Source organism: Mytilus edulis, chromosome 1, assembly GCF_963676685.1.
Source record: "Mytilus edulis chromosome 1, xbMytEdul2.2, whole genome shotgun sequence".
Classification (NCBI taxonomy): domain Eukaryota; kingdom Metazoa; phylum Mollusca; class Bivalvia; order Mytilida; family Mytilidae; genus Mytilus; species Mytilus edulis.
Window position 1 is genome coordinate 103,250,175 of NC_092344.1, and position 27,851 is coordinate 103,278,025.

The 27,851-nt window shown below is 31.3% G+C and overlaps 1 protein-coding gene across 1 annotated transcript in view; it reads right to left on the reverse strand.

Annotated features, from left to right (window-relative positions):
- Window positions 1-20,388: 20,388 nt before the first annotated feature.
- Window positions 20,389-27,851, reverse strand: part of LOC139520357 (QRFP-like peptide receptor) — a 47,882-nt gene continuing 40,419 nt past the window's right edge. The window contains exons 4-6 of the mRNA XM_071312929.1: window positions 26,835-27,043; window positions 25,523-25,634; window positions 20,389-21,587 (exon numbers count right to left, since the gene is read on the reverse strand). Of these exons, the coding sequence (XP_071169030.1) occupies window positions 21,165-21,587; window positions 25,523-25,634; window positions 26,835-27,043 (744 nt within the window). The 3' untranslated portion in view covers window positions 20,389-21,164. The remainder of the gene's footprint in view (window positions 21,588-25,522; window positions 25,635-26,834; window positions 27,044-27,851) is intronic.

Genomic DNA, 27,851 nt, shown 5'->3' on the forward strand with positions numbered 1-27,851 from the left:
TATAATATACTAGTATGTAGCTGTTTTCATAAGAACAATTAATTATATATGCATAAAAAGAAATGTCATAAGATGTTGGGACGTTTCGTAAATAATTCATCGCCATAATTTCATAATATGCTATCAGATATACGTTTTTAGTGTCAATATCAATAAAACAGTTTCCAGTTACGATTATCTTTTTTATTTTTAAATACCATAATTACGATTATCTTTTTTCCGAGTTACGATTATCATCCCGAATTTTTCAACGGCTATTTTCAAAGCGCTTAGACAATTCCAGTGCACCGTTACGATTCAAATATGATGAAATGGTATAGATAAACCTTGCAGCTGAGTAACTATTGACAAAAACATGCTACAATTAAGAAAAATGAGTGTAAAGATTTTACCTATATCTACCGTCGCCATATTGGGATAATCGTAATTGCAGTTACGATTATCTCTTTAATACCAGTGAGAATGATATATCTAAATTCCTTATTTAAATACATCCATTAAATCGAGCGTCTTACTTCTTAACAAGAGAAATCCCTATGACCAATTTTCTATACCTCAGCCAAACTTCGTTGTAAATATAAAGGTGTCGCTTAGAAAGCCTCAATGAGTAATACACCAACTGTGTAGCTAAGGAACAAGAAACAAATAATAGTATAACAAAATAACTTTACTCCAAAGAAAATTCAAAAAAGAATATCCATCATCAAAAGGCAAAATCAAAAGTTCAAAGACATCAACCGAAATTGAAACAATTGTCATCTTCCTTATTTTGTTTCCGATATTCTCTTATGTAGAAAATGGTAAATAAAGGCAACAGTAGTATACCGCTGTTCAAACTCATAAATCCATGGACAAAAAACAAAATCGGGGTAACAAACTAAAACTGAAGGAAACGCATAAATATAAGAGGAGAACAACGACACAACACTACAATGTAACACACACAGAAACGGACCAAGCATCAGACAAAATCCCACGAGAATAACAAATATAACATCAAAATCAAATACATGAATTAGGGATAGACAAGTACCGTGACACGTCTTATCGCAATGTCAATTTACACTCAAAAATAAGAGAAAACAAACGACGCAACGTTAAATTGTAACACACACAGAAACGAACTATAATATAACAATTGCCATATTCCTGACTTGGTACAGGACATTTCTAAAGGAAAAAAATGGTGGGTTGAACCTGGTTTTGTGGCATACCAAACCTCGCACTTTAATGGCAATGTTAAATATAACATTGAAATGACAACATAATATTACAGGACTACAATACAAATAAATAGGAGAACGTATTAGACAAAGAAACACATGATTAATGAATAACAAAAAGCATCAGGTTTAAAATTTAAAACGCCAAAAACGCGCCTCGTCCACACAAGACTCACCAGTGACGCCCAGATATAATAGATCGAAAGCGAAAAAAAGTACAAAGTTGTACAGCACTGAAGATCAAAAGTTGAAAAAGGTTGTGTCAAATACGGCTAAGTTTTTATGCTTGGGATAAGAACATCCTTATTATTTAGAACAATTAATGCTATTGCAAACAGTAAATTTTATCAAATGAATATAACAGATATACATAATGAAACTGAAGTATTAACTCATTACATAAAACAAACACGAATACATAATGAAAGACCAACACAGAATAGACACACCCGACTCAGTCCAGGCCTCAACGCAGTAAATTATGAAAATGACGTCACATACGATGGTGAAAAGGTAAACCTTGTCTTATAGCAGCAAAACCTCTTATTCCTATGACAATACCCTATGATAATAGTTATCAAAGGTATCAGGCTAATAATTAGATACGTCAGACGCGCGTTTGTATACATAAAACTCATCAGTGACGCACAGATCAAAATAATAAGACTGCAAAACAAGTTTAAAGTTGGAAGAACACTAAGGACCCAAAATTCAAAACGTTGTGCTAAATACGGCTACGGTAATATATACCTGGGTAAAAAAAATCCTTAGAATAATTAATACTATTGCAAACAGTTAAGTTATATAAAAAAAAAAAAATGCAATTGTTTGCACCAGTCCTAAGTCAGTAATCTGATGTTCAGTGGTTGACGTATGTTTATGTGGTTATTAAGTGTTTCTCCTTTCTCGTTTTTTTTTAATATATATACACATGGAAAAAAGTATTGCAACACCTTGATTTTTTAAAATTTGAAAAATCAGCCTCTTTTTTTGGATGAAATATAATAAAATAATTGTATAATATTATTGAAACATAGTTTATGATAACATTGGCATTGAAACGAACAAAAAATGTTTGAAAAAAATGATTTGTATAACCACAATTTTAATAACAAAATGAAGTGTTTTTTGTACAAAAAAATGCATTTTACAACTTTTACTGTAGTCGAACTTTACAATGTCAGACATTTCAAAATTAATCTTCAGATGACTGTTCACATCATGGTTGATCGTTATACGCCAAAGAATTAGTACTTTGTGCGCAGCCTCCTTTCAAACGGATAACCGCATCTAAACGTCTCCTGATTCTTGCCAAAAAACGACTTATTTGTTGCTAAGGTAGCAGCAACCATTTCTGATGAAGGGCATTGTTTATTTCAAGATGTGTTTGAACTGGGGTGTCCTGTCGTGCACGTTCCGCCCAATAGTGTCCCATATATGCTCGATATGGTTCAAATCCGGGCTATAATCCGTCCAAGGAAGATAAAACCGAATTCCATTGGAACAATGGATCTTCCTCCACGATGCTAAATTTCAACTTTAGCGAGCTCTGCACTACATTGGATACGGAAAACTACGTGTCTGTTCGTAAGCAAATGTCTCCGAAATGGTCTTATCGCACGATAACCAGTAGCGATGAGTCGATCTCGGACAGTTCTTGTTAAAAGGCTCCTGTATGCCCACCACTCTCTTTTTAGAATTGTATTGTATGCAGTGGGTTTCCTTCTGACCAACCTTCATTATGCTTGATTTTCCCTAGCAAATGGTATAGGGGGTCTTCTTTATCTCGGAAGGTCTTTAACATTGTTTGGTGCCTTATTTTTATTCTCAAAACGACTTATAGTGGAATGGTGATGATCAAAAATACGTGCAGTTGTTTCAGCGACATCCCTGCTTCTCTCATGCTGATAATCTGCCATCTTGCTGCAATTTAGAGTTGTCGAGGACCCATTACAAGGTGTCAATCACATAACTTTAAAAACTTGGTTATTTAAAGTGTTGAAAACAATGAGGAAGAAAACATCTGTTTTGCTGTTTACGGGTACAGTAGCTGCATGTGCAGATAAAAACTTATCGAGTCGATATTTATTGATTAAACTCAGGTGATACTTAAATAATGTTTAATTAATTCTATTTTACCAAATTATATCACAAAAAAATAAAAAGTGTTTTTTTAATTTCAATTTCAATTTGGTGTTGCAATACTTTTTTCCATGCGTATAGATTAGACCGTTTGTTTTCCCGCTTGAATGGTTTTACACTTGTAATGTTTTGGGGCCTAGGCTCTGTGTTGAAGGCCGTACCTTGACCTATAATGGTTTACTTTTATTAATTGTGACTTGGGTGGAGAGCTGTCTCATTGGCACTCATACCACACCTTCCTATATCTATATAAATGACATTCATGTCAACACCGACGTGCTGACTACTGGGCTGGTGATACCCTCGGAGACGGAACTTCCATCAGCAGTGGTTTGACCCAGTAGTGTTAATAGTTATCAAAATTTCCTAGCTTATAATTGTATACGGCAGACGCACGTTTCGTCTTCATAAGACTCATCAGTATTACGTTTAGATCAAAATAATTAGAAAGCCAAGTATAAAGCATTGATGATCCAACATTTAAAACAGTTGTGCCAAATACGGCTGAGGTAATCTATTCGTGGGATGAGAAAATCCTTAGTTTTTCAAATAATGTATACTTTTGTTTTTTGGTTAATTTATAAAAATGACCATATAAATGATAATCATGTCAACAACGAAGGCTTAACAACTGGGCTTGTAGTACCATTGGGTTCGAAATGTCCAACAGCAGTGGCATCCACCCAGTTGTGTTAATAGTTATAAAAGGAACCATGTTTATAATTTGATACGCCAAACAGCGTTTCGTCTACATAAGACTTATCAGTGACGCTCAGATCAAAATAATTAGAAAGCCAAACAAGTATAAAGTCGGAAGAGCACGAGGACCAAAAACAGTTGTGCTAAATACGGCTACGGTCATATATACCTGGGGTAAGAAAATCCTTGGTATTTCAAAAATTCATACTTTTGCAAACGGTTAACGTATAAAAATGACCATATAATTGCATATAAACTCATCATAGATACCAGGATTAAAATTGCATGTCAACATATGGCTACTGGGCTGGTGATACTCTCTGATGCGAAACGTCCACCAGCAGTGGCATCGACCCAGTGGTGTAAATAGTTATCAAAGGCTGATAATTTGATAAAAATCGTTATCTTCGCACATTATATAGCTAGCTTATTGGTTGAAAAAAGAAAGAAAATAAAATAACGTTCAGCAGACCATCAAAACAAGTCAAAGTGAAAACTTCATAGTACATACACCAATGTAATGGATATGAAGGAAATAATATTCCTCTTCTATTTAAGTGTTGAGTTAAAATGTCATTAAGTTATAAGAATTCAAGCGGTATTATGATGCTTGCATTGTTGGTTTTTACTTTTGTAGGAATAAATTGATGTCATTATTATAAATATGGCCAATAAAAAAAAATGTTAAAAAATAACGAACTCCAAGTAAAATTCAGAAAGGGGGAGTCCATTACAACTTAATTACTGAACAAAATACGATTTTATTTTTTTTAAATTTTGTATGGGCAGACGATGTTTTAAATCCGACCAGCTGTAAAACATATAAAAAAAACTTTTCATCTATGTCTGAGAAGTATCTCTGGTGAATATTGTAAATTTGAAATAGAGCAAAGCTGTCTCCTTCCTTTCCTAAAAATCTTAAAGTTTATAAATATAAACAATTGTTTTCTCTTTTGTTTTTGGCTATTTCGACCTTTGGTTATGGGTGTCTTTCTTATGATTGTTAGCGTAACGGTATGCTATACTTTGAGTCACCGATTTGACTTGATTTTTCCTCTTTGTTTTACTTACTATTATTTGAGGGGAGAGAAAGGTTTGATAGACAGTATTGTACATTGAAAATATTTATTTTGCAAATTAGTGGGTTTTTTATATAAAGTTACCTTTTTATTTGATTCAGCTGATTGTATTTCATTATGTAAATGGCAGCCATGATATTGGTCAGGTTTATAGTTTTCAAATAGTTATTTCCATAAACCTTGAAGTGCCCTTCCGGAATACATTATTTTACGAACAGACATTTGGTTTCTGATTTATATTTCTATCCACTTTTTATTTAAGCTCAGCGGATTCAAAATTCCATTTCTTTCAAAAACTGATGAGGTTCTACATATATTGACTGACAAAATGTCCTATGATCCTCAGGATAAGATGATCAAAACAATACGACATGAATCATAAAAAGTCATATAACTAAAATACCTGACTCAATTTAAAATTTCAAATCGGAGGGTCCTTTATGAAATGGAAAAATCAAAAGCTCAAATACATCAAACGAACGGAAAACAACCGATATATTCATGTCTTGGTACATCTTTTTCCTTGTGTATAAAATTGTTGATTTGACCTGGTTGTATAATTATCTAAAGCACTTACGTGTTACGTGTATGACAGTCATGCTTTTTCAAAAATATAATGAAAAGTATGGGTCACGGGGCTTATTCAAACGCTACAGGTTGGACAAAATTGTCAGATTTTTTACAAACACGTATATTACCAAACATTGATTTTGTCTACACTCGGCTTCCCTGTTTTCACCTCAACCATAACTTTCGTAGATACTGCCACTTTAAATGTCGATGTATTTTCTAGACAGTTTTCAATTTAAAAATTGAAATCACATTTCAGTTCTTCAATCTATCAAATTTTAAACGGAAGATTTATTTCATTTTCATGAAATTAGGATGATAACAGTTCATGTCAACATTCTACTTCTTAGTTTATTTAAATATCAGTCGATGAAATACGTCGAATTATTGTTCATTTTCTGTCGCTGATACGCATTTGCTTTAGTAATATTAAAATATCTGTATAGAATTTGCTTCAAGGGAGTTAGGAGTACTTTTAAAAAATCTAATTTCATGCATTTAACTGTTAATGCATATTGCTGTACTTTAACTTCAAGTTTGCTCAATATATAGAGATATTACGATATTGGTTGAACGAGTTAGAATGATTCACGACCTGTATAATAACTATATATTTCAAGGATAGTAGAATAATGTATAGAATTACCAAAGTGCAGTATCCGTTAGTTAAATACTGTAACTGATATAACATTTCCTATGAATGAACAAAATCATATTAGCGGCTGTACAAAATATAATTGATAGTGTGACGATGTTGTTCTTCTCCTCGAGGTTATCATAAAATCTTTTAATCAGTGATCATTATTGGCGTTAAATAAAACTCCCGAAAGAACAAATTGCAACAATAGCATTGCTGTTTATTAAGAAACGGAAGTCAGAATGACTGATTTTGTCTAGACAATTGGGAGTGATCTGGACTGTTGAAATAACACAATTCCATGCACAAATATTTATGATTTCGTAATTTCACTGTATTCAATTTTTGATTAATATAAATAATGAATTGGTAACAGTTGGTAGTACTTAAAGATAAATATGGGTTCTTTATAAGACAACAATGTGTATTAAAAATGAAATAAGCTGTAATCATAGCTTCACATTCTGGTTTCTAGTATACCACTGCTTTGTTCTTAAACGAATAAAGTATAAACAAATGACAAATAATCTCACTTCCATTTTCTTATGTTTTAAGCTAAATGTTTGCATTTAAACCTTTAAAATTTACATTACTAGAACACGAAATGTACGGGTCAAGTGAAATACTATTTAAATTGATGGTATACTTATTTGATGATTGGTGTTGGTCAGTTATATTTATTCTCTGTAGTGTTTTGTAGACGACTAGGTTTGGCATTTTGTCGTGTTTTTGGTTTTTTTTTTATACTTTCTTTTACAGACGTACGTTATTTTTTCGTTGTTCCTTAGTATCATTTGTCTCTTTTGGTTTGTGACCCGGATCTGATTTCATTTAATCGATTTATGACAGCAATCTTTCACTGTTGCCTTTATTTGAAATATTCAATTTTAAAAACAGTCAATATCAAATATAATTCAAATGTATTGTATCGTTCATATTATGGGTTTTGTACAAGAATGTGTTTTCTGCATTATTTATGACGTCAAGGTATTTTGAATTCCAAGATGAACAACAACCTATATCAAAACGCGCAAAGTCTTAAAGATTAAGTACATTGACCTTGGTTTCATTATGTGATAAAAGAGGGACGAAAGATACCAAAGGGAAAGTCAAACTCATAAATCTAAAACAAACTGACAACGCCATGGCTAAAAATGAAAAAGACTAACAGAAAAACAATAGTACACATGACACAACATAGAAAACTAAAGAATAAACAACACGAACCCCACCAAAAACTAGGGGTGATCTCAGGTGCTCCGGAAGGGTAAGCAGATCCTGCTCCACATGTGGCACCCGTCGTGTTGCTTATGTGATTACAACAGTAGTAGTATAAAATAGTAGTAATCTTTGTTAAAAACAAGTAGGAAATTACAAATCTTTTAAACAATTAATGATAATTTAACATTTATTATTTATTTTAAAACACTACCAATGATCTATATACGATATCACTACAAACCATTAAAGTCTGAAATGGCCTATATCTGTACTCGACTGTACTGATTTTTACTCGACCAGTCTGAATTGGTCTGACTTTTACTTGACATTACTCGACCCCAGTCTGAACCATACTTGACTGTACTGAATCGTACTTGACCCTTATCTTTGCCGTTGAAAATAGTCTGAACTATTACTCGACCAGTCTGAAACAGTCTTAACCCATCCTCGACTTGTACTCGACCTATTTTTCCAGTCTAAACCATACTTAACCAAAGGTCTGAACAGTACTCGACCAGTCTGAACCATACTAGACAAAAAAACTCTACTTTTTTAACTGTTAAAATAAATTTCTCTTTAATGACATATATAACAACAGCCAACAAAATTTATAAAAAAAATTAACCTTATATTAGAAATATATCTATGATTATATTTAGGATGAAAAAAAAATATATTATATAAAACTGATATCAAAAAGGGATAATATTAAATAAATAAATAAAATTGTTTTTCTGATTAGTGATGAAATATAAAGAATAACCTCTGCTTATGGCAAACTCATAAATAAGATCACACCTGGTCAGAGGTATTAAATTCTAAATAACATTGATTCAAAATTGCAACATCCTGTTTAAGTTAAATAACAAGGCCTTTCAAATATACATGTATGTACTAGATAAGTAATACACGAATTCAAGAAAATAGGGCTTTCTTTTTACCTGTAAAACACACACACATGTATTGAGGTAATTAGAACATATTAAAGTGCTTTCTGTATGCCATGTTAATATATTAATAAAAAAAAAAACATTCACTGCATTATTAATTCAACTCAGCTAAATCTTTACTAGGTTTAATTTAATGGTGAAAATAGTCCAGTTACCATAAAATACTTCCGAAGTATTCATAAAATTTTGAATAGATATTGAAAATATTAATCATTTGTTAGTCACAATTCATTTTTTTAGATTATGTGATCAGCTTGTTTTATTTATATTTTAAAAGTTGATATATATTTTTACGTGAGTGTTGATTAATATTGTGTTGACGTTATATTATGATTGATTATTGTGAAATTTTAATTTCAATACTGTATTGAATACATTTTTAATTTCAATTTGTTGTTCAAATTTCATTTTTATTTAAAAAACAAATCCTAAATTGATAAAATTCAGTTGATAGATACAAAGAATAGGTCTAGGTTGATTAAGACTTGGTCGAGTATGGTTCAGACTAGGTCGAGTATGGTTAAGACTTGGTCGAGTATGGTTCAGACTAGGTCGAGTATGGTTCAGACTAGGTCCAGTACGGTTCAGACTAGGTCGAGTACGGTTCAGACTAGGTCGAGTACGGTTCAGACTAGGTCGAGTACGGTTCAGACTAGTATAAATGGTTAAGTACTGGTCAAGTACACATTCAGACTGTTAAGTATGGTTCAGACTACAGTCGAGTATTATCAAGTAAATCTCAGACGAATTCAGACTGGTCGAGTAAAAATCAGTACAGTCGAGTACAGATATAGGCCATTTCAGACTTTTAATGGTTTGTAGTTGATGACAGCTGTGATTTTCTGAAAATGAACATTTTTTTGTTGCCTCCTACCATACCAATCCAATGCATATATGTAACAAACAAATTATTTTTGTTTTTTTAGGATTTAGTTTAGGAGAAACTATAATATAAGTGAAAATATATCACAGTAAAGTTTCAAAATGAAACAATGCATGCTTTTTCTATGGTGGGGTTGTTGTCTCTTTGGCATATTCCCCATTTCCATTCTCAATTTTATTAGTTTGATTTTCCATAGTATATTCCCTTCAATGAAAACCTTCTTCATAATATTATACTTTTCAAAACGGTTTCATGTCAAATTTCGCTCGGAAAGTGTGTAAAATCTTCAGGAAATAATGGACACTATGGTACTTTTCTTGTAGAATTAATATGCAGTCGGAATAAATCAACTTATACCTATCAAGTTTTATTACGTTAAAAATGACATGGTTTCACAATCTTAACAAATAAGTTTTATTTTTCATTGAATTGAAATTTAACACTGGCAGTAATAAGGCTTCTTTTTTTTTAAATGATCAATGTCTCATTGATGTATGTTCATTTGTTTATATAACCAATGGAAACGTAAAATAGACATCCAAGCGGAGTTTTTTCTCTCTCACATAAACCACAACGAAGCAAAATAAATCAAAAAGTCTGCGAATTTTTTGTTTACAAAAACAAACCTGACAGTCAAATTGAGCTGAAATAGATATGCAACAAAGAAAATGTCACAATATCACGTGCTTTAAAGGCTTGACTTGTTGTGTTATTTCTAAACTTTATCAAATTAAGACACACTTCTCCGTCAACACCACCTGACTCTATAAATATTAGTCTTAATGATGAATAAATTTACCAGTACTGAAAAGCTTCTAATAATAAATGATTGGCGATAGTGACGTTCTCAGAAATCCTTTGCCATTCAACATTATCAAAGTGTTCATGCTTACAAAATTTGTAAACAAGTACAATATTTTTTATCTGCATCATTAAAAATATGGTTCCTGAAAAAGAGATAACGGTGCTCAATTCGCAGCTTAAATGAACAAATTCAAATTGTTGTACGATCCTTTTGAAATTTTATCTTTTCCTATAGCGGGTTAATGAGTTTTTATTTCAATATTCAAGTTTATTTTAGCTACATAGAAGAAAATCTGAAACAGATATACAAAAAACACAGCATTATGGCAATCTTCGATCAGAGAGGACCCTACACAACAGATCGGGATAAACTTAATGGATAAACCCCGTTTTTATCTTAAATTTTGACATCATAGGTAAGCAAATGCTGAATTTGACTTTGATTAAAATATACCGATTAAGATACCGGGATTTCAATTTTGTACGCCAGTCGCGCATTTCTTCTATAAAAGACTCATCACTGACGTTCGAATAACATAAATTTTAAAATTAAAAAAAAATAAATAAAGTATGACGATGAAGAACTTTGAGAACCAAAAATTCATATTAAAGTAACGGTCAAATACCTACAGATTATCTATTACATTTTTTACTCCTGGGAAGGTATACAAGGCTTTAGAGCAAAATATAAATGAAAGTTATTCGATATTCTTACAAATAATGCGTGTATTATGTGGCTTATCTATTTTCCCAAATATAAGAACAAATCTTCTTTATTCGTTTTGTCAATCAAGCCGTAATTAGATCAGCTGGTATTTATAATAGGAAAACTCAAGAAAAAAAAGAAGAAAACAATCATTTGTTTTGTGGCTGAAGTATTAGAGGATAGAACACAGGTTCGATTCAAAGACATATTTCTATATGCTAATGATTCAAATCCCCATTTAATGATGCATTTAAACAGTGAATTTGAGACACTTTACCGGACACGAATGTAAAAACTGCCAAACAGAATTGTAACATAATCTGTAGTCTATTTTACTTACAATTACCTGCTTCAATAGTAAAAACTGCCAAACAAAATTGTAACATAATCTGTAGTCTATTTTACTTACAATTACCTGCTTCAATAGTAAAAACTGCCAAACTAAATTGTAACATAATCTGTAGTCTATTTTACTTACAATTACCTGCTTCAATAGTAAAAACTGCCAAACAGAATTGTAACATAATCTGTAGTCTATTTTACTTACAATTACCTGCTTCAATAGTAAAAACTGCCAAACAGAATTGTAACATAATCTGTAGTCTATTTTACTTACAATTACCTGCTTCAATAGTAAAAACTGCCAAACAGAATTGTAACATAATCTGTAGTGTATTTTACTTACAATTACCTGCTTCAATACTAAAAAAAGACTACACTAAGTATCAACTACGCAAAACAGTTGAAATACTTAATTAACTTACGCGCAACATAAATCTGGTTACTGGTAATAAAACCAAAATGGCATCCTTAAGGAGACGCAACGATACAAAAGGGATATCCAACTCATATGTCGAAAATAAACTGACAATGCCATGGCCTAATTAATGATGCTTACAATGTATCTAGTACATTTGGAAAGGACAAACCTTTAAAACAAACACGAACGAGGTTCTTAATATGTAGCAAAGCACTAGAATATTTGGCGAAGTTAGACTATTTTATGAGATTTTAACACCCTGGTCGATTCCTTGTTTTAAAAAATCTTGATCATTGTGTTAAGTACTGCATAAAACATACAACCAAATTATCATAGTTCAAGCACTAAACTCAATTAAATAGTACAATAGATGACAAAAACGCAGAACATAAATCATTTTTTTTCTGTATCAAAAAGATTTTGCATGTAAAGAAATTTTAAAGCCAACTAAAAGTACTTAATCACTTATAAGAAAACATGCCGTCCTACATTCTTATGTCGGTTGATGTACTTCGATCATAGATTTTATACAGCAACGTCATTAACAGTATAGGAAGACACAATAATAAGCTTTGTTTAAAATAAAATTGATAAGAAAAAAACAAGCATTTTTATTATTTCCTTAAACTATTCATTGATATTTTAAAATCAAAACTCACACACTATGATTGGACAAAATGAAATAAAAGCAATACACTTTATAAATGTCATGCGTCCGAAGCGCTTTTCTGGATTTACCAAGGATTTTGAGGAACGCTCAAAGCCGAATTTTTAAACCTAAGGATGTACAAAAATCGAACAATTGAGAGCTTAAATAAAAAAAGGTTACCAAATCAATATACGGTCAACTTTGCCTGAATGAATTGAAAGCTTATTTTGTTTATAACTTTAAAATATTCAAACTGACAATTTCAGAAATATTTGTTATAAATCTTGTCATTACCGAAGCACGAACTTCTGAGCTGAAACAGCCCTTGGTGACTGATAGTCCCTCATGCAGCAGCGGTATCGACTCAGAGATGTAAATGTAATTAATTAAAGAAAACCAAACAAAGTATAAAATTAATACGTTTGACGTGTTTTTCTGTATTTACCTTCATCAGGAACGCCCAAAGCCGAATATATATATAAAAAAATGAACACAAGTTAATCAATGTTATTGCACCTTTTTTGTTAACAATTTACTCAATTTACAGCCTCTATAAAGTATACGTTTACATTAGTTGAATATCTAGGGGAAAATACTCAATAAAGTATATCTATAAAGTTTGTTATATATAATAAGCCTATTTTATGTATTTGGAATTAATCTTAAAGAAACTGCATACTGCATACTTACTCAAAAACATATTTTAATTATCATTTTTTGTTATACTTCACATGGTTCTAGTATTGGTATAGTGCTGCTATAAGTAAAATATTACATATTAAAGTGTTAACTTCTTATTTTGAAGTTTTTATCTCAATACTTCCACTGTCAATATCAAATATCAAAGTGAAGTTCAAGCTGAAAAAATACTAAGGGTTGGAGTTTCTATAAAAACTAAATGGTTTAATAACCTGATGAAAGTTATTTATAAAAAAATGGTGTAAGTTATTCATTGGAAACTGGTTTTTTTTTCTCTCGAGTAAATTAACCAACTTTATAGCATGTCACTTTCCATTTTTGTTCAAAACTAGTTAACAATAAACATGTCAATGTTAAAGATAACGACTTTCAATGAAAGTGACCATTTGTGTGACAACAATTCATTAAAATTGTATTGAGTTAAAAAAAAAAACCAACTAGCTGTTAAATAATAAGCATTCATATTGCGTCGAATGACATCCTTGTCAGCTGAATAACATTCATCCCATTCAATAGTAAAAAATAGAAAAACGAAATATACTTGAAAGATAGAAAAAAGTAAAATCACAAAAATACTGAACTCCGAGGAAAATAAAATCGGAAAGTCTCTCATCACATGGCTAAATCAAATGACAAAACACATAAACAACGAATGGAAAATAACTGTCATATTCCTGACTTGGTACAGGCATTTTCAAATGTAGAACATGATGGTTTGAACCTGGTTTTATAGCGCTTAACCTCTCACTTTGTACGACAGTCTCATCAAATTCCGTTATATTTACAACGATGCGTGAACTAAAGAGGCATAATAAATAAAAGAGTCAAAATATGGGTACATCAGTCATCACCGTTTTACAATTATGTATTGCTACCACTGTACACGAAAGTCGTCAGCATCATAGGAAACATAAATAAATACAGGTGTTTACCTGTAAAGGTTTGTAAGGGATCCTGTATATTTTGGAGCGCATTGCTGTTCAAGGGGTATCCAAAAAAATCCATAATTACACTGTCTGTTTTATGGGTACTTAAGCATTCTCATTAAAATTTGGTGTTAAAAAACGAATTCCTTTTGTGGCTTATACTTTTGGTCTTATTTTCGGTTATATATGCACTTCATCGTATTTATTATGCATTGGTTTACCAAAGGTTTTAGTTCAAGGATATACACAAATAAAGACAATAGTAGTATACCGCTGTTCGAAAGTCATAAATCGATTGAGAGAAAAAAAATCAATAAAACATTAAACAAGATAATTGGTCGAAAGGCGCATCTGCGACTCTTTTGAAAAAAATACGATAAAAATTTAATGGTCAAACTGAAATATATTTCTCGTTTGAATTTGTCGACCACAGCTGTAGTAAAACTGGTATCATTTAATGTCACTAATGACGTCAATTTGACCGATATACATTCTGTTGATCAAATATAATACTGATATTTATGACAGTTTTATTCAATTTCATCTGAATTTTCGAAAGTTTAGTGATTTTGTTACCATTAATAAACAAATCAAGTTCACACTTATTTCCGTCATAGTGATCATTACAAGCAACAGTCTGACGATTTATATTTTTCTATTGTAGACATTGAATACCAAGGGAATTTGCCTTTTGTTGTATGTTTAACCAAATCAGTTTCGTCAGGTGTTCTTTGTAAGTAAACCAATTAAAACAAACTATTGCTGATATATTGGTTTCCTGGATATTATTTACTTACCATATAACAGTAAACAGGGAATATTTTATAGATGTCTTCTTTATCATGCACACACGATGTGTATGGGCCTGTTCTAACAAACAACTGTACCACAGTTACAATTACGCTGTATAATTTGAAAACAGCTAGAGCTATTTTTCGATCTCCTTATAGTCCGTTCTTAGGGTGGTTGTTTTATTCAAAATAATATCCCTCATTTCAAAATTCCGATGAATTTATTGCCTTTGAAGATCAGCATTGGCTATACTGCATTGCTTTAAAATTTTCGAAATTTTTAAATTTAAAAAAAATCTGAAAATCTAAACTATCGTCAAGCAAAATATTATTGTCATGAAAAAAGTAAAATCACAAAAATAATGAACTCCGAGTTAAATTCAAAACGGAAAGTCACTAATCAAATGGCAAAATCGAAATCTCGAACACATCAAATGAATGGATAACAACTGTCATATTCCTAACTTGCTACAGGCATTTTCATGTGTATAAAATGGTGGATCAAACCTTGTTTTAAAGCTAACTTATAAACCTCTCCTTTGAAGATCGTCGTACCAGTCGTAAACAATATTTACATACTACACTTCTATCAATATTTAAAGCTAAAACATTAAAAGTGTAAAACGAATAGAGTGATTGAATAAATAGATAGATACTCGTAATCAGAAAGATGTCTTTATGTTCTGATAAAAAATCTTTCCGTTTCATTTAAACAAGGGTTCCACGAAGAACAACGTACAGTTTAATTTCCATTGTAGTGTTATATTTGGTAATAAGAGATTATTCTGATTTCAACTAAAATACATCGAGTATAATTTTCGCCCGCCTAAAAAAAGTACTAATATAGGAGTGTAATTTAAATTGGCTAGAACAAATGCAGTTTGATTAATTCAAATGATGTAAGTGCATAATAACATGCATGTTACGAAAGATTTAAGAAAGGTTATATCCTTCGTTTTATTGCACAAGTTAAGAATATTTCGATTTAGTACAAATATATATGAACAAAAAGTAGCGTTATCACGAAATCAAAATTACAGAAACTATTTGACAAACACAGTAATAGAATCGTTTTGTCATTATTAATACATTCAAACAAATTGTTACGTGCAGCTTCCTGATAAATAATAACTATAAAATATCAGATGAACACTTCCTTGACTGTAAATATATGTTTGGTCTCTGAAAGTGCATACTTTTGATATCAAACAGAGTTTTCTTATTTGATTATATGTTTCTTAGAAATACCTGAATGCATATGTATGTTCTGTATTTCAAATATATCCTTTTTGTCTTATGAAAAGATGTCATTAATTACTCGAACGTTTTATTGAATTTTTAATGTGGAATTTTGAATGTTTTGAAAGTGACATTTAAAAAAAATATAATATCAAATGGGAAACTACATCATAATTTTAATGGTGATGTTGTTTATTGAGCCCGTTAATTAAGATACGACTCATATAATATCATAAAAAAACATTGAAAATGGAAATAGGGAATATGTCAGAGAGACAATAACCCGACCTTATAACAGCCGAAGGCCACGAAGGTCTACAATTCAGAGAGAAAATCCCGCACCCGGAGATAGAACTCAGCGTTCCTGTAAATAAACATATGTATTAGTTCAGTGAAAATGGAAGTCATACTAAACTGAGAAATAAGGTGACAATTTATCACTCTATACAGTTTTCTGAATATTTGACTGTATATATTTAGAAGCATGTATTATATTACTAATCATGCAACTCACAACTAGTCATTGAAGACCGTACGTTCACATTTAATGATTTACTGTAATGATTAAGACTTAGATGGAGAGTTGTCTCATTGGCAATAATTCCATATCTTCCTATATCTATGTGTTAATATGTATTTCTATTCAGATATTCATTTGATTAACGCATGGTACTAAATTCTATCTTCCATTAAAAAAAACTGTTTTTCTCATACTTCATATATGACTTCCTTACAATAAATCCGTTGGAGGTAAACTGATTGATATTTTAGAAAAGAAACTATTTTTAATTAGGTCAGTTTTTAGTTCATGCAGTAATTTCATATCGGTTCTCTGTGTTCTCATGTCTTTTCTCATTTGTTTTTGTTTATTCTACCGATTTGATTAGTAGAACCCCTCCAATATTAATTTTACAGTTTGCTTTGATGTGTTGTTACGCCACTGTTCAGGACTAGAGGTAGGATTAAACACTTTAAGATAAAAAAAAAAAAAAAAGACCGCACTTTTCTTTGAGTCAAAGGCCAGCTAGAAACATTTAATGTATTCAGTAGGTGCTGGTCGTTCTTGTCTGTCATTTATTAACCGTTTTTTTATGTAATATCAATCCGGGTAATGTTGTCTTCTTATTGTTGTATTAATCATTTGTTCGCAAATGTCGCTTAAATAGTTCGCAAAGTTACCAGGATTATAATTTAGTACGCCAGACGCGCGTTTCGTCTACATAAGACTCATCAGTGACGCTCAAATCAAAATATTTATAAAGCCAAACAAGTACAAAGTTGAAGAGCATTGAGGATACAAAAATTCCAAAAAGTTGTGCCAAATACGGCTAACTCGTATATAATAATCTATTATTTTCTTGAAGTTCTTATTAGAATAATATCATTTAAATATTAAAACACAATTTTAATGGGTTCTGCCCATAAACAAACACTGGCTATAAGTATAGTGGAGGGTTGAGATCTCAGAAATATGTTTAACCCGTCGCAATTTTGCGCCTGTCTCAAGTCAGGAGACTCTGGCCTTTGTTAGTCTTGTATGATTTTTAATTTTAGTTTCTTGTGTATAATTCGGAGTTTAGTATGACGTCCATTATCACTGTACTAGTATACATATTTTTAAGGGGCCAGCTGAAGGACGCCTACGGGTGCGGGAGTTTCTCGCTACATTGAAGTCCCATTGGTGACCTTTGGCTGTTGTCTGCTCTATGGTCGGGTTGTTGTCGCTTTGACACATTCCCCATTTCCTTTCTCAATTTTACTTGATATTTTAAACGATGCTTCATCTTTAGAAATGTATATTTGGTAACAAAAACTGTGATCATTAAATGGACTTTTCAGTATATACAATATCGCACGTGATTAATTATTTGTATTGTAGAATGAGAGAAAACCGCGAAGGTATAGTGTTTAGCAAGAAATTGATCAATGTGAACTGTTTGATATCTTAATAATTGCGAGCATGCATGTGGTCACTAACTGAATGTATAATCCTTTAATTTTTATTTCGAAATGTCACGTTTTTCTCTTACTTAAATACTATAACTACAGCGTTCACAGAGGTCTATGAATTGAATAGTGCAATTATTCTGAATATGAGGTTGATTGTTGGCAGACATAAAAGTACATTGGATATAATGCTGTTTGCATTACGGATTATTCAACTATTTATTCTAATGAAACATCGTTTGTAACGTTCATTTTGATTGGATAACGTCACAACTTTTCATGGAATCAACTCACAATTGATGCTATAAAAATGTACACACAAGCACAGACGACGAATGTCCGATTTTAAATGTATGATTTGATGTTGTTTATTGTCAGTTTCATTATAATGGAGAAAACAATATTGTATTTTTAGCTCCACTTGCATCTATTGGTGATTTGATGGTTGCAAATATCCGTTTACTGGCTCCGCTAATGCGTCGTCAGTAAACTTTTGCGACCATCAAATCATCAATAGATGCCGTCGAAGCTTAAAAATACAATACAGTTATCTCCTACTTGAATATAACATTCATAATATAACTGATGATTTTGTACATAATTTCTACGTTTACGTGTTGTTTATTCTTTAGTTTTCTATGTTGTGTCGTGTGTGCTGTTGTTTGTTTGTCTTTTTCATTTTGTTTTAGATTTATGAGTTTGACTGTCCCTTTGGTATCTTTCGTCCCTCTTTTAAATACAATTTTTGTTTATGAGTAGTTTCCAGTTTATAGTGCGTGAAATAGAGCATGTTGTTATTGAACGATGTAAAGTAGATATTTGTTCTATTCATGCTGAGAGAGGAGACAAAAGTAAAATCACAAAAAATACTGAACTCAGAGGAAAATTCAAAACAGAAAGTCCCTAATCAAATGGCAAAATCAAATGATAAAACACATCAATCGAATGGACAACAACTGTCATATTCTTGACTTAGTACAGACAAAGGGTTCCTTACGTAACGTTTTTTTCACGTTATTTAAAAAATGTGTTATACGTGTGATTATAGCCACATATATTTGTTCTACTTGTGGTATGAACAATCTCTTCATTCCTTCTATGACCACACCGTATGCAATTTTTCACCAAATATTTTATCAGATGAAAGAAGAATTGTTTATCCTTTAGAAGAAATTGAGTTAGCCCCTAGTTTTAAGAGGGGATTAGTGTTACTAAACTTTATTTTTTCTATGTAGTACTTTGTTGATTTAATTTAACCTTGATTTTATCGGTTTTCTTTTTGACTATGTTGTTGTCGGTTTGATTTTCATAAATTTCGAGAGAAGTTTATCTATATATATGTGCTAGCCAAAAGTTTGATATTGCAAAGCCTTTTTTTGTACACAAAAGTTTAACTTTTCGGTCCTTTAATTTATCCCATAGAGAGATCGATACTGTTATATAACGTATGTTTATCTATCCGTTTAAAATATCTTTGCCGTTGCTTGATGCACTCGTGATCACATTGTCTGAAATTACTTATAGAGAAAAAAATTGAACATATTGTGACGATGTTTATTAATATATATATATATAAATCTCTATATATTTATGACATACTATTTGGAATAATGTTTTAACATAAAACAAAGCTTGTAAAAAAAGCACATTATTTTGAATCATTTTGAACAAAAAAAAACACAAATATTTTAAAGTAATATACATGTTTCCCAGTTAATACTCTTGACAATACAGCACCGAATGTCAATGAATTTTAATGAACAGTTATCGCAAAGCTTTAACATTCAGTTTTAGGCGAGATTGTGTCCACATTTTATGAAGTTATATATCTGAACAAGTTACAAGAATCAGCACAAAGATTTAATAGCCATGATCTCATTTTATACGTTTTGCTTGTTTTTTCCCGGATTTCCACTTAATGATATTCTTTGACGGGTTTGTTTATCATATAGTTAGTGCCACGCTTAAAATAAGTAAGTGGTAGGGACAGCAACTGCCTGTATAAATTGGATTGGCAGCATATGTCCAGTTAAAGCATTTAATTTTTTTTAAATATCTTAAAGAATGAGTATACATGATACTTTTTTCCGTAATACATCGTAATAAATGTTTTTATTTTATGTCATAAATCTTCAGAATTTTTGTTGTTGTTGTTATTCAGGAAATATTTATCTCCCTATGGCATATGGTTTATCGTTTTTGTTAAACGTTTGAATAAATCATCACTGGAAAGACTTTTCAAAATATGCATTGGATGCAGAACAGTTGTGATAATTAAATGTTTTATTGTATTTAAAGTATGAAAAATTACATTTCAGTCAGTAGATCCGGCAAATACCTGATAAAAGTGCCTTGATAAATACTATTCAATTTTACCAATCTCAACTCAAAGAGCTTCGTTATTTTAGAAATTTATGCATAGAAAAAAGTTTTTTGCCGATTGTTATGCTGATGTATAATAATCAAAGATTCCAATTCATATTCATTTTCATATCCTAATGAAATCGAGGGAGTATTGACTGTGCATTTTTATCGTTTTTATCGTTCTTTATTCTTACTGTTTAAACCACAACCAATCGCGATAATCAATTTTAGGATCAAAAGAAAACATAACACCAGTACAGCTTGAATAATAATATAAACATGATGTAAAACGTAATTTGTTTTTATTTTTGCTTCGATATGTATAATGAAAAAGGAGAAGTTTATAGTAGGTCTTAACAGTTATTGTTAGATCTTCCTTACATTGATTTATTAACCAAATATATTTTGTCTTAACCAATTTTACCACACGCATTGCACTTAAATGTCCCAATTTACATTAATTTCCTCGTTTGATCCATACCATTTTTTGTATTTCATCAATGTAAAAGCTCTGAAATTATGCATTGTTACCAGAAAATCCACAATTTAGTATGAAGCAAATATAAGAAAGAATTTCGATAGGGCATTACAATGTCACAGACCACGTTATACCAACGTAAATCCAGTAATTGCGTTTATAATCTTTTCATTGTATGTATGACAGGGCAGTATTCATCCTTCCCTTTATAATCTATAACAAAGAATCCATAGAATAAAATGATTGTATATCGTGGCTGAATAGTCCGAAGAACAAATAGTAGGCAGCAGTATTGGCTGAGACTATTATACACTGGTCATCTTGATCTTACAAATGAATTGACAGTCGTTGACAAGTAGAACAAGTGATTCAATAAAGTATGTGTCTGTTCTGATGTTCACGATGCAGGATTTGATTGATAAGCTCTATTTACTGACAGACTAGATAAGGTTGTAGTGTCCCGAGATAATGTGGCATTCTCTCTGCAATCTAACTTACCAGATATAAATGAGGTCGATCTAGATTGGAATGAATATCGGATAAAGGATCCATTTCTTGTCCGTGCTACTGGTTTTGAACGACAAATTAATAAAAATGTCTGTTTAAAAGCATTTCTGAAGTTTTTTGACATAAAGGCATATAGAAATGGATTTATGCAGCTGTTAAAATATGACATAACGTACATAGCTTGACGTGGACGTTTAAGGTCTCCAACGTTCAAATTGTCGATAAGGTTGAATGATACGAGTAAATTATTCGTCATAATTGGACCCCAACACAATATAAACAATACTACTACTGCAATTAACATCTTCATCACCTAAAAACAGAAAAAAAACCATATGAGAATAAAAAGGTATCGGTTTGCAAATAAATAAAGGTTAACGAAACAGCAACTTAAACTGGTTCCTGGTGAATATAATAAATATTAGGCAAAATTATTGAACCAACGAATGCATATTTACTAAACCAAGTCCAATGTGACCGTGGTTATGTTTTTACATTCAATCCGAATACATAATGACTACATAATGACTTTAATGAGCAATCGATAACAATAGTTTACTTAGTGGTTGTTGATTGAAGACTTTGGCTGATTATCACATTTCGGGTTCAGGTGTCCAAGTTTACCGATTTTGATCATTAATAACTTTCAAAAGATATTTCTGGAACACTTGGTTAGTAAGTGAGATGATATGCAATATTGTTGTTTTTTGTATTTTCAATTCACGCATTCCTGATTGTGAACTAAAATTTGTTGTATTATTATTTTTTTGGGGTCAGCATTGATTAATGCTATCTTCCTTTCAAGTTTGCTCTAATGTTTCTTCAATCACGTTTTTTCCCTGTCTGGTTGCAAAACTTTAAAAGAGAGGATCGTGGTTTAGGCACAGGATATGGACAAGCTGTCATCAAATTAGAATACGGACAGACAATAACTGAATGAAGATTTGGATATCACAGGATAAACTATTTACTTTTAAAAGGGAAATCTATGTACACCTGTTTTATAGTAAAACTTAGTCATTCAAGTATATGAAGAAAGGCAACAGTAGTTAAAGTATCAACAGTCATTAATCGATTGAGAGAAAACAATCCGGATTGCAATCTTAAACCAAGGGAACACATCATTTATAAAATGAAAACCAAATGAACAGGAACAAGGAAGTGCAACAAAAACCAGCGACACATACATAAAAACGCACCATTTGATAACAACTGTCAGATTTCTGATACAGATGATAAAAATATTTCATCGTTTAAAATTTGTTGCATTTAATGAATCATTTTACTTTTAATTTACTTAATTATTCTTTTTTATATATTTTTCATGATTTCAATTCCAATTTTCTTATACAACGAATTACTATACTTTGTAGCTTTGAATAATATATATTGACACCAATATAACAGTTGAGCTTAATATACTCATTTGGCTGTCCACGGTTTTCCCATTTACAGAGAATGGTACGTTTTTTTGGATTCAAATTCATATTCAGATTACCAATAGAATGTAATAAAAAGAAAGAAAAAGTCAAATAGTAAAAGTACCGACACTCAAGGAAGATTAGAAACGGAAAGTCCCAAATCAAATGACAAAATTTACAGCTCATACACATCAAATGAAAGGAAAACAACTGTCATATTCCTTACGTAGAAAAAGGTGCATTAAACCTAATATTATAACTAGCTAAACCTCTCACATGTTGTTGTTTGGAGTTCATAATCAGATATGAACTTAAATTTGAATTTATTGAACGAATATATGTCAATTCACCTAACATGAAAAATACTGATTACTTATAGCAACCAGGAAGACGCCGGAAATGAAATTGTAAGCCTAATACTGTAACGTTCTGGGGTTTACTTGTCAGGATATACACCCGTAGTTACCTGTGTGGGCCTCTGGTGAAGGAAGTAATAATAAAGATCATAGTGGAAGTTCATAAATTATAATATTTCTAATTAAACAATACATCAAATACAGTGGTTCATGAGACAAAACACGTTAATGATTATATACAATAAGTCATACGGCAAGGTGCATTACTTGCACCAAGTTTAATAAAACAATTCTTCTAGCGCTCGGTACAAGAAGATCTACTTGGTGCACGACATTCAAATACTCAGCGTACTCGGTGCAGCAAATCTACTTGGTGCAGCAAATTTACTTGGTGCACTGCATACTCGGTGCATTAAATATTATCACCAAGTACTCCTACTTGGTGCACTGCATTACTTGGTGCAGGACAATCTTCTTGGTGCACTGCATTACTTGGAGCAGGACAATCTACTTGATGCACTGCATTCAAATATTCTGCATACTCGGTGCATGGTTATTCATTTACCCGAGCAAACAGTTTATCAGCATTATTATTTTCACCAAGCAATTTTACTTGGTGCATCAAATTCTAGTTCAAGAGAGACTACTAGCTGCATGGATGTTTTTGGAGAGAAGCTCCCCTTAGGAACATGCTTTCCGTATTTTATACAACGTGTGACGTAATACACAAGTTATTCATAAACAAGAACACGTAACGTTACATTTGGCGCGTTATACTGAAACTAAGTATAAACACATACAAAATAATTAATTACACACATAAACAGAGTCGATATATAGACTTAAAGAAATCAGTATATAATAGTATGAAATTCAAAACAGTGTAGCTGTGGCCATTGATTGACACATTAAAATCATTCATTGACTGGGACAATTTAGGTGAACGTTTGTATGTAACGACCAATGCTCACTATGTACTTTTTAAAGACACTTAAACTATGGGGTCACCAAAGGTTCTCAACACCTAAATAAAGTAATTCGAAAAATTAATCAGAAATAACACGATATTTTGATTTATATCAATTATATAAATCAAAACACAAAGGTTATTCCTGATTAATTTTTAGAATTATTTTATAATTAAAGGCGTTTGAAACCTTTGTTGACCCCACAGTTTAAATGTCTATCGTAGGTACGTCATGAACAGTGGTTGTTACAGACAAACGTTCACGTAAATTGTCCCAGTCAATGGATGATTTTGATGGGTCAATCAATGGCCACAGCTACACTGTTTTGAATTTCATACTATAAGGTCAAAGTAAGCTATTTCTTCTGTAAAATACGAGACAGAAAACAACAACGGACATCTGCGTGTATCAAGTGTGGACCGGAAACCACAGTAAAAATATCAGCTTTCAAATTATCGGGGTGTAACAATATATCATACATTGTATATTAGAGTATCAATATCGACTTGTTTTTGCACTAATTGCAACTAAGTTCATTAAGGTAGTTTCATTTCTTTCCGGCAATATATACATATAATGACAATCAAGAAAAACGTAAGGGTTCATATATTTTAATGAATTCAGAAAGAGTGTTTTTCTGAAATAGTTAGACTAACAAGGAAGTTTATATCGGTTGAATGTCATTGCAAAATAAGACCAACATCGATGGCAATCAAATCTGCTATTGAGGTGTTTAAGTGTTGTTTTCAAAGATTTTTGCATCATTATCATTGGCAAGATTAGTAATATAGAGCTGTCTTTTTACGTCTTAAGCTTTCTTTCATTATTATAGTCATCAATCAACAAAGACTATTATATATCTACTTAAGTGAAATGTTGTCTCTTAATTCGCACAACAACATTGTTTTGTGTGATATAGGAGTACAATTTCATTAAGCGAAATCAAATTATATTCAGTTTAAAGGTCTGACGACGTTTTTGAACTGACAAAAATTCAATATTGAATCTGTTAACGTAGTACTACATAGTTGAAGTATTGAAGTACCACTTTTTATTATATTTCATTATAGCAACAAATGACCGAAGCGTGCCATATGGTCTCTGTTAAAATAAGCATATTTAAATCGCATCGAAAATTGTGTAAATGCATTATGATATATTGAGTTACGTACGTCACAACAGCTCTATTATGTCGTAAAACAGGTTATCTGGTCGTTTAGATATGGTTTTCTTGAAGATAAATAGAATATCAGTGTGTGCAACACTTTATGAATTTTACTATTGTGGGGTATTTTAGGCCAATTCTATTGTTCAGTTATTTGAACGTTATGTTTTGTTTTCTGTTATTTGACTATTTGTTTATTTTTGTTGTAAAGTTGCCTGCTCTTTTATGATATTTGATCGTGCTATTGATATTAACTTCTTTTTTGTGTGAACTATTACTTATGTATGTTTAATTTATGTTTTTCAATTCTGACAACGTTACCAGATAATCAGTAGTACCTGTTTTCTTGTAGCATTTTCGTCACTCATTATAGGTTTTGGACATCGTAAACATATGGCATCCCTACTTTTATACGCTGTAAAAGATACCCGTAGTCCTCCGTTAGCAACCCTATAAAACATACTGCATTTGTTAAAAGTGAGAACGTTTGAAACTTAAGCGTAATTCATATATTTTTAAGTGTAAAAATAGACATACAGATTAAACGAACGTATGGAAAAGTGTACTAGTAAGTTTTATTGACAAACTTTAAACTTTTCATCATAATTGTGACAAAGCAAGGATCAGCTAACTCGTTATGACGGAACCTACATCGATTTTGTTTTTACTATAATCTAAAATAACTAACATTGTATTTGCTTAAAGTCATGAACACATATTGTCCTATATGCTTTGAATAGTTTTTTTTTACATTACAAAGTCATGTTTTTACACTTAGAATGGTACTTTGTGTCTTTTAATAGTCCACATTTTAAATGAATGCATAATAAACTTCAGATTGAGATACTATTGAAAGTAAAGACTCTGTTCATATTTTGATCTTTAAATTTTTCTGGATTTTGACACATATTGTCGACTTTAAACTAGAATATATGACACACGTGATGATTTCATCTTCCTATTGTCAACTTCTCATTTCTCAGCATTCGTATGGCGTATACATGTCTCTGTTAATACGCTTTTAACTTGTTTATGCCTCAGGTCTCAGCCATTTGTAGTTCATTCGATTTCCTCTGTTTTTGTTTGTTACTTAGATGTATCTCTTCTTTATCGATTGGTTAAATTCTAATTTGTTAAAATACTGTCGCCTTAATTTAGTCCTTTTTTTGTTAAATATTTTATGGCGCTCTGTGTCAATCTTATGACTTAACTGATTTTGTAGTTTATTATAATGATGTTACAACATTGCGCCAGTTTTGGGGAGAGTTGAGCGCTGGCTTCTATGTTTAACCTCACCACGTTATGGAAGTATGTAATTCAGTAGTTGCTGACTATTATATTTGTTTTTTCGTTTATTGTTTTGTACATAACTAATTTCATTTGAAAACATTATTCTACATTTTTTAATATCAGTGCTTTCTATAGCTTATTTTACGGTATGTGGTTTTTTCATTGTTAAAAGCCGTATGGGGACCTATAGTCTCTTACATTTACCTTATCTGGTAGATAGTTGTCTCATTGATCATATCATATGATATCCCTTTTTATATTACAAAACTTTGAACAATCAGTCATTAACACATGGTAGTGTTATAAGCTCAGTATATAAATAGACATTACAATAACCTCCCTCTTTGTTTGTATACTCACTTGTTAGTATTATCAGTAGTTGATTTACAATATCGTAATCTCCAAAGTTTAAAAGATATGCTTCCGTAGGCAAAAGTCATTAATACAACAGGTATAACTAAGACTATTAAATACATGTATACACCATAGAGTCTACTGATATTATCATGTTCCCACTCTATTATACACCAATGAGCAGTACGGCGAACACCAGTTACAGTCTTGTGGATCTGAAATAAAGGAATATCAAATACATTGTACATCGAAACTACAGTCGTATGAATCTGCGATGCAGTAATATAAAATATAAGGTATACCTTAACTATATTCGTATTGATCTAGAATGTAGAAATACCAAATACATTGTATCGTAAGGATCTAAAATATAACGATAAGTAAAAAAGTCTACTGTGTTATGGATAACAGATTTAAATATATATTTAAAGATACTAGAAAATATGTATGAATTCAGTCCAAAATTGCTTCAGTTTTATCTGAGTGGTATGTGTATTTAAACAATATAAAGTGTTTAGTATTACAGAAAGTAAAATCACAAAAATACTGAACTCCGATGAAAATTCAAATGGCAAAATCAAAGGCTCAAACACATTACACGCTTAAAACATGCTTATACGTTTGAGATATCTAAAAACAGACAACTTACTTATCATCTACGCATTCAAATTCATCCAAAAATTACTATGATTAAAAGAATATTCAAACAGACAACGGCGCTATAACAAACTGTTGTAGATATTTTATAGGTCATACAAATCAAACACTTTTGATTTTGACATCTGAACCATTTATTCTTATACTGCTACAAGATTGAAGCGTTGTGACTTTTGTTTATTATCATTTGTTATGTTTTTATTTTTGTTAGTTGTATTTGTAAATTCAATATATAGGTCGGCGTAATATTTGTATCAAGTTCCAGTTATCCAGTAAGAGCGGGACTGTTTGAAGAAATGACGTGAACAATAAAATGATGTATGCTAAAATGGAAGGATGTTTCCCTTTAGAAATAATTTGGTAAGA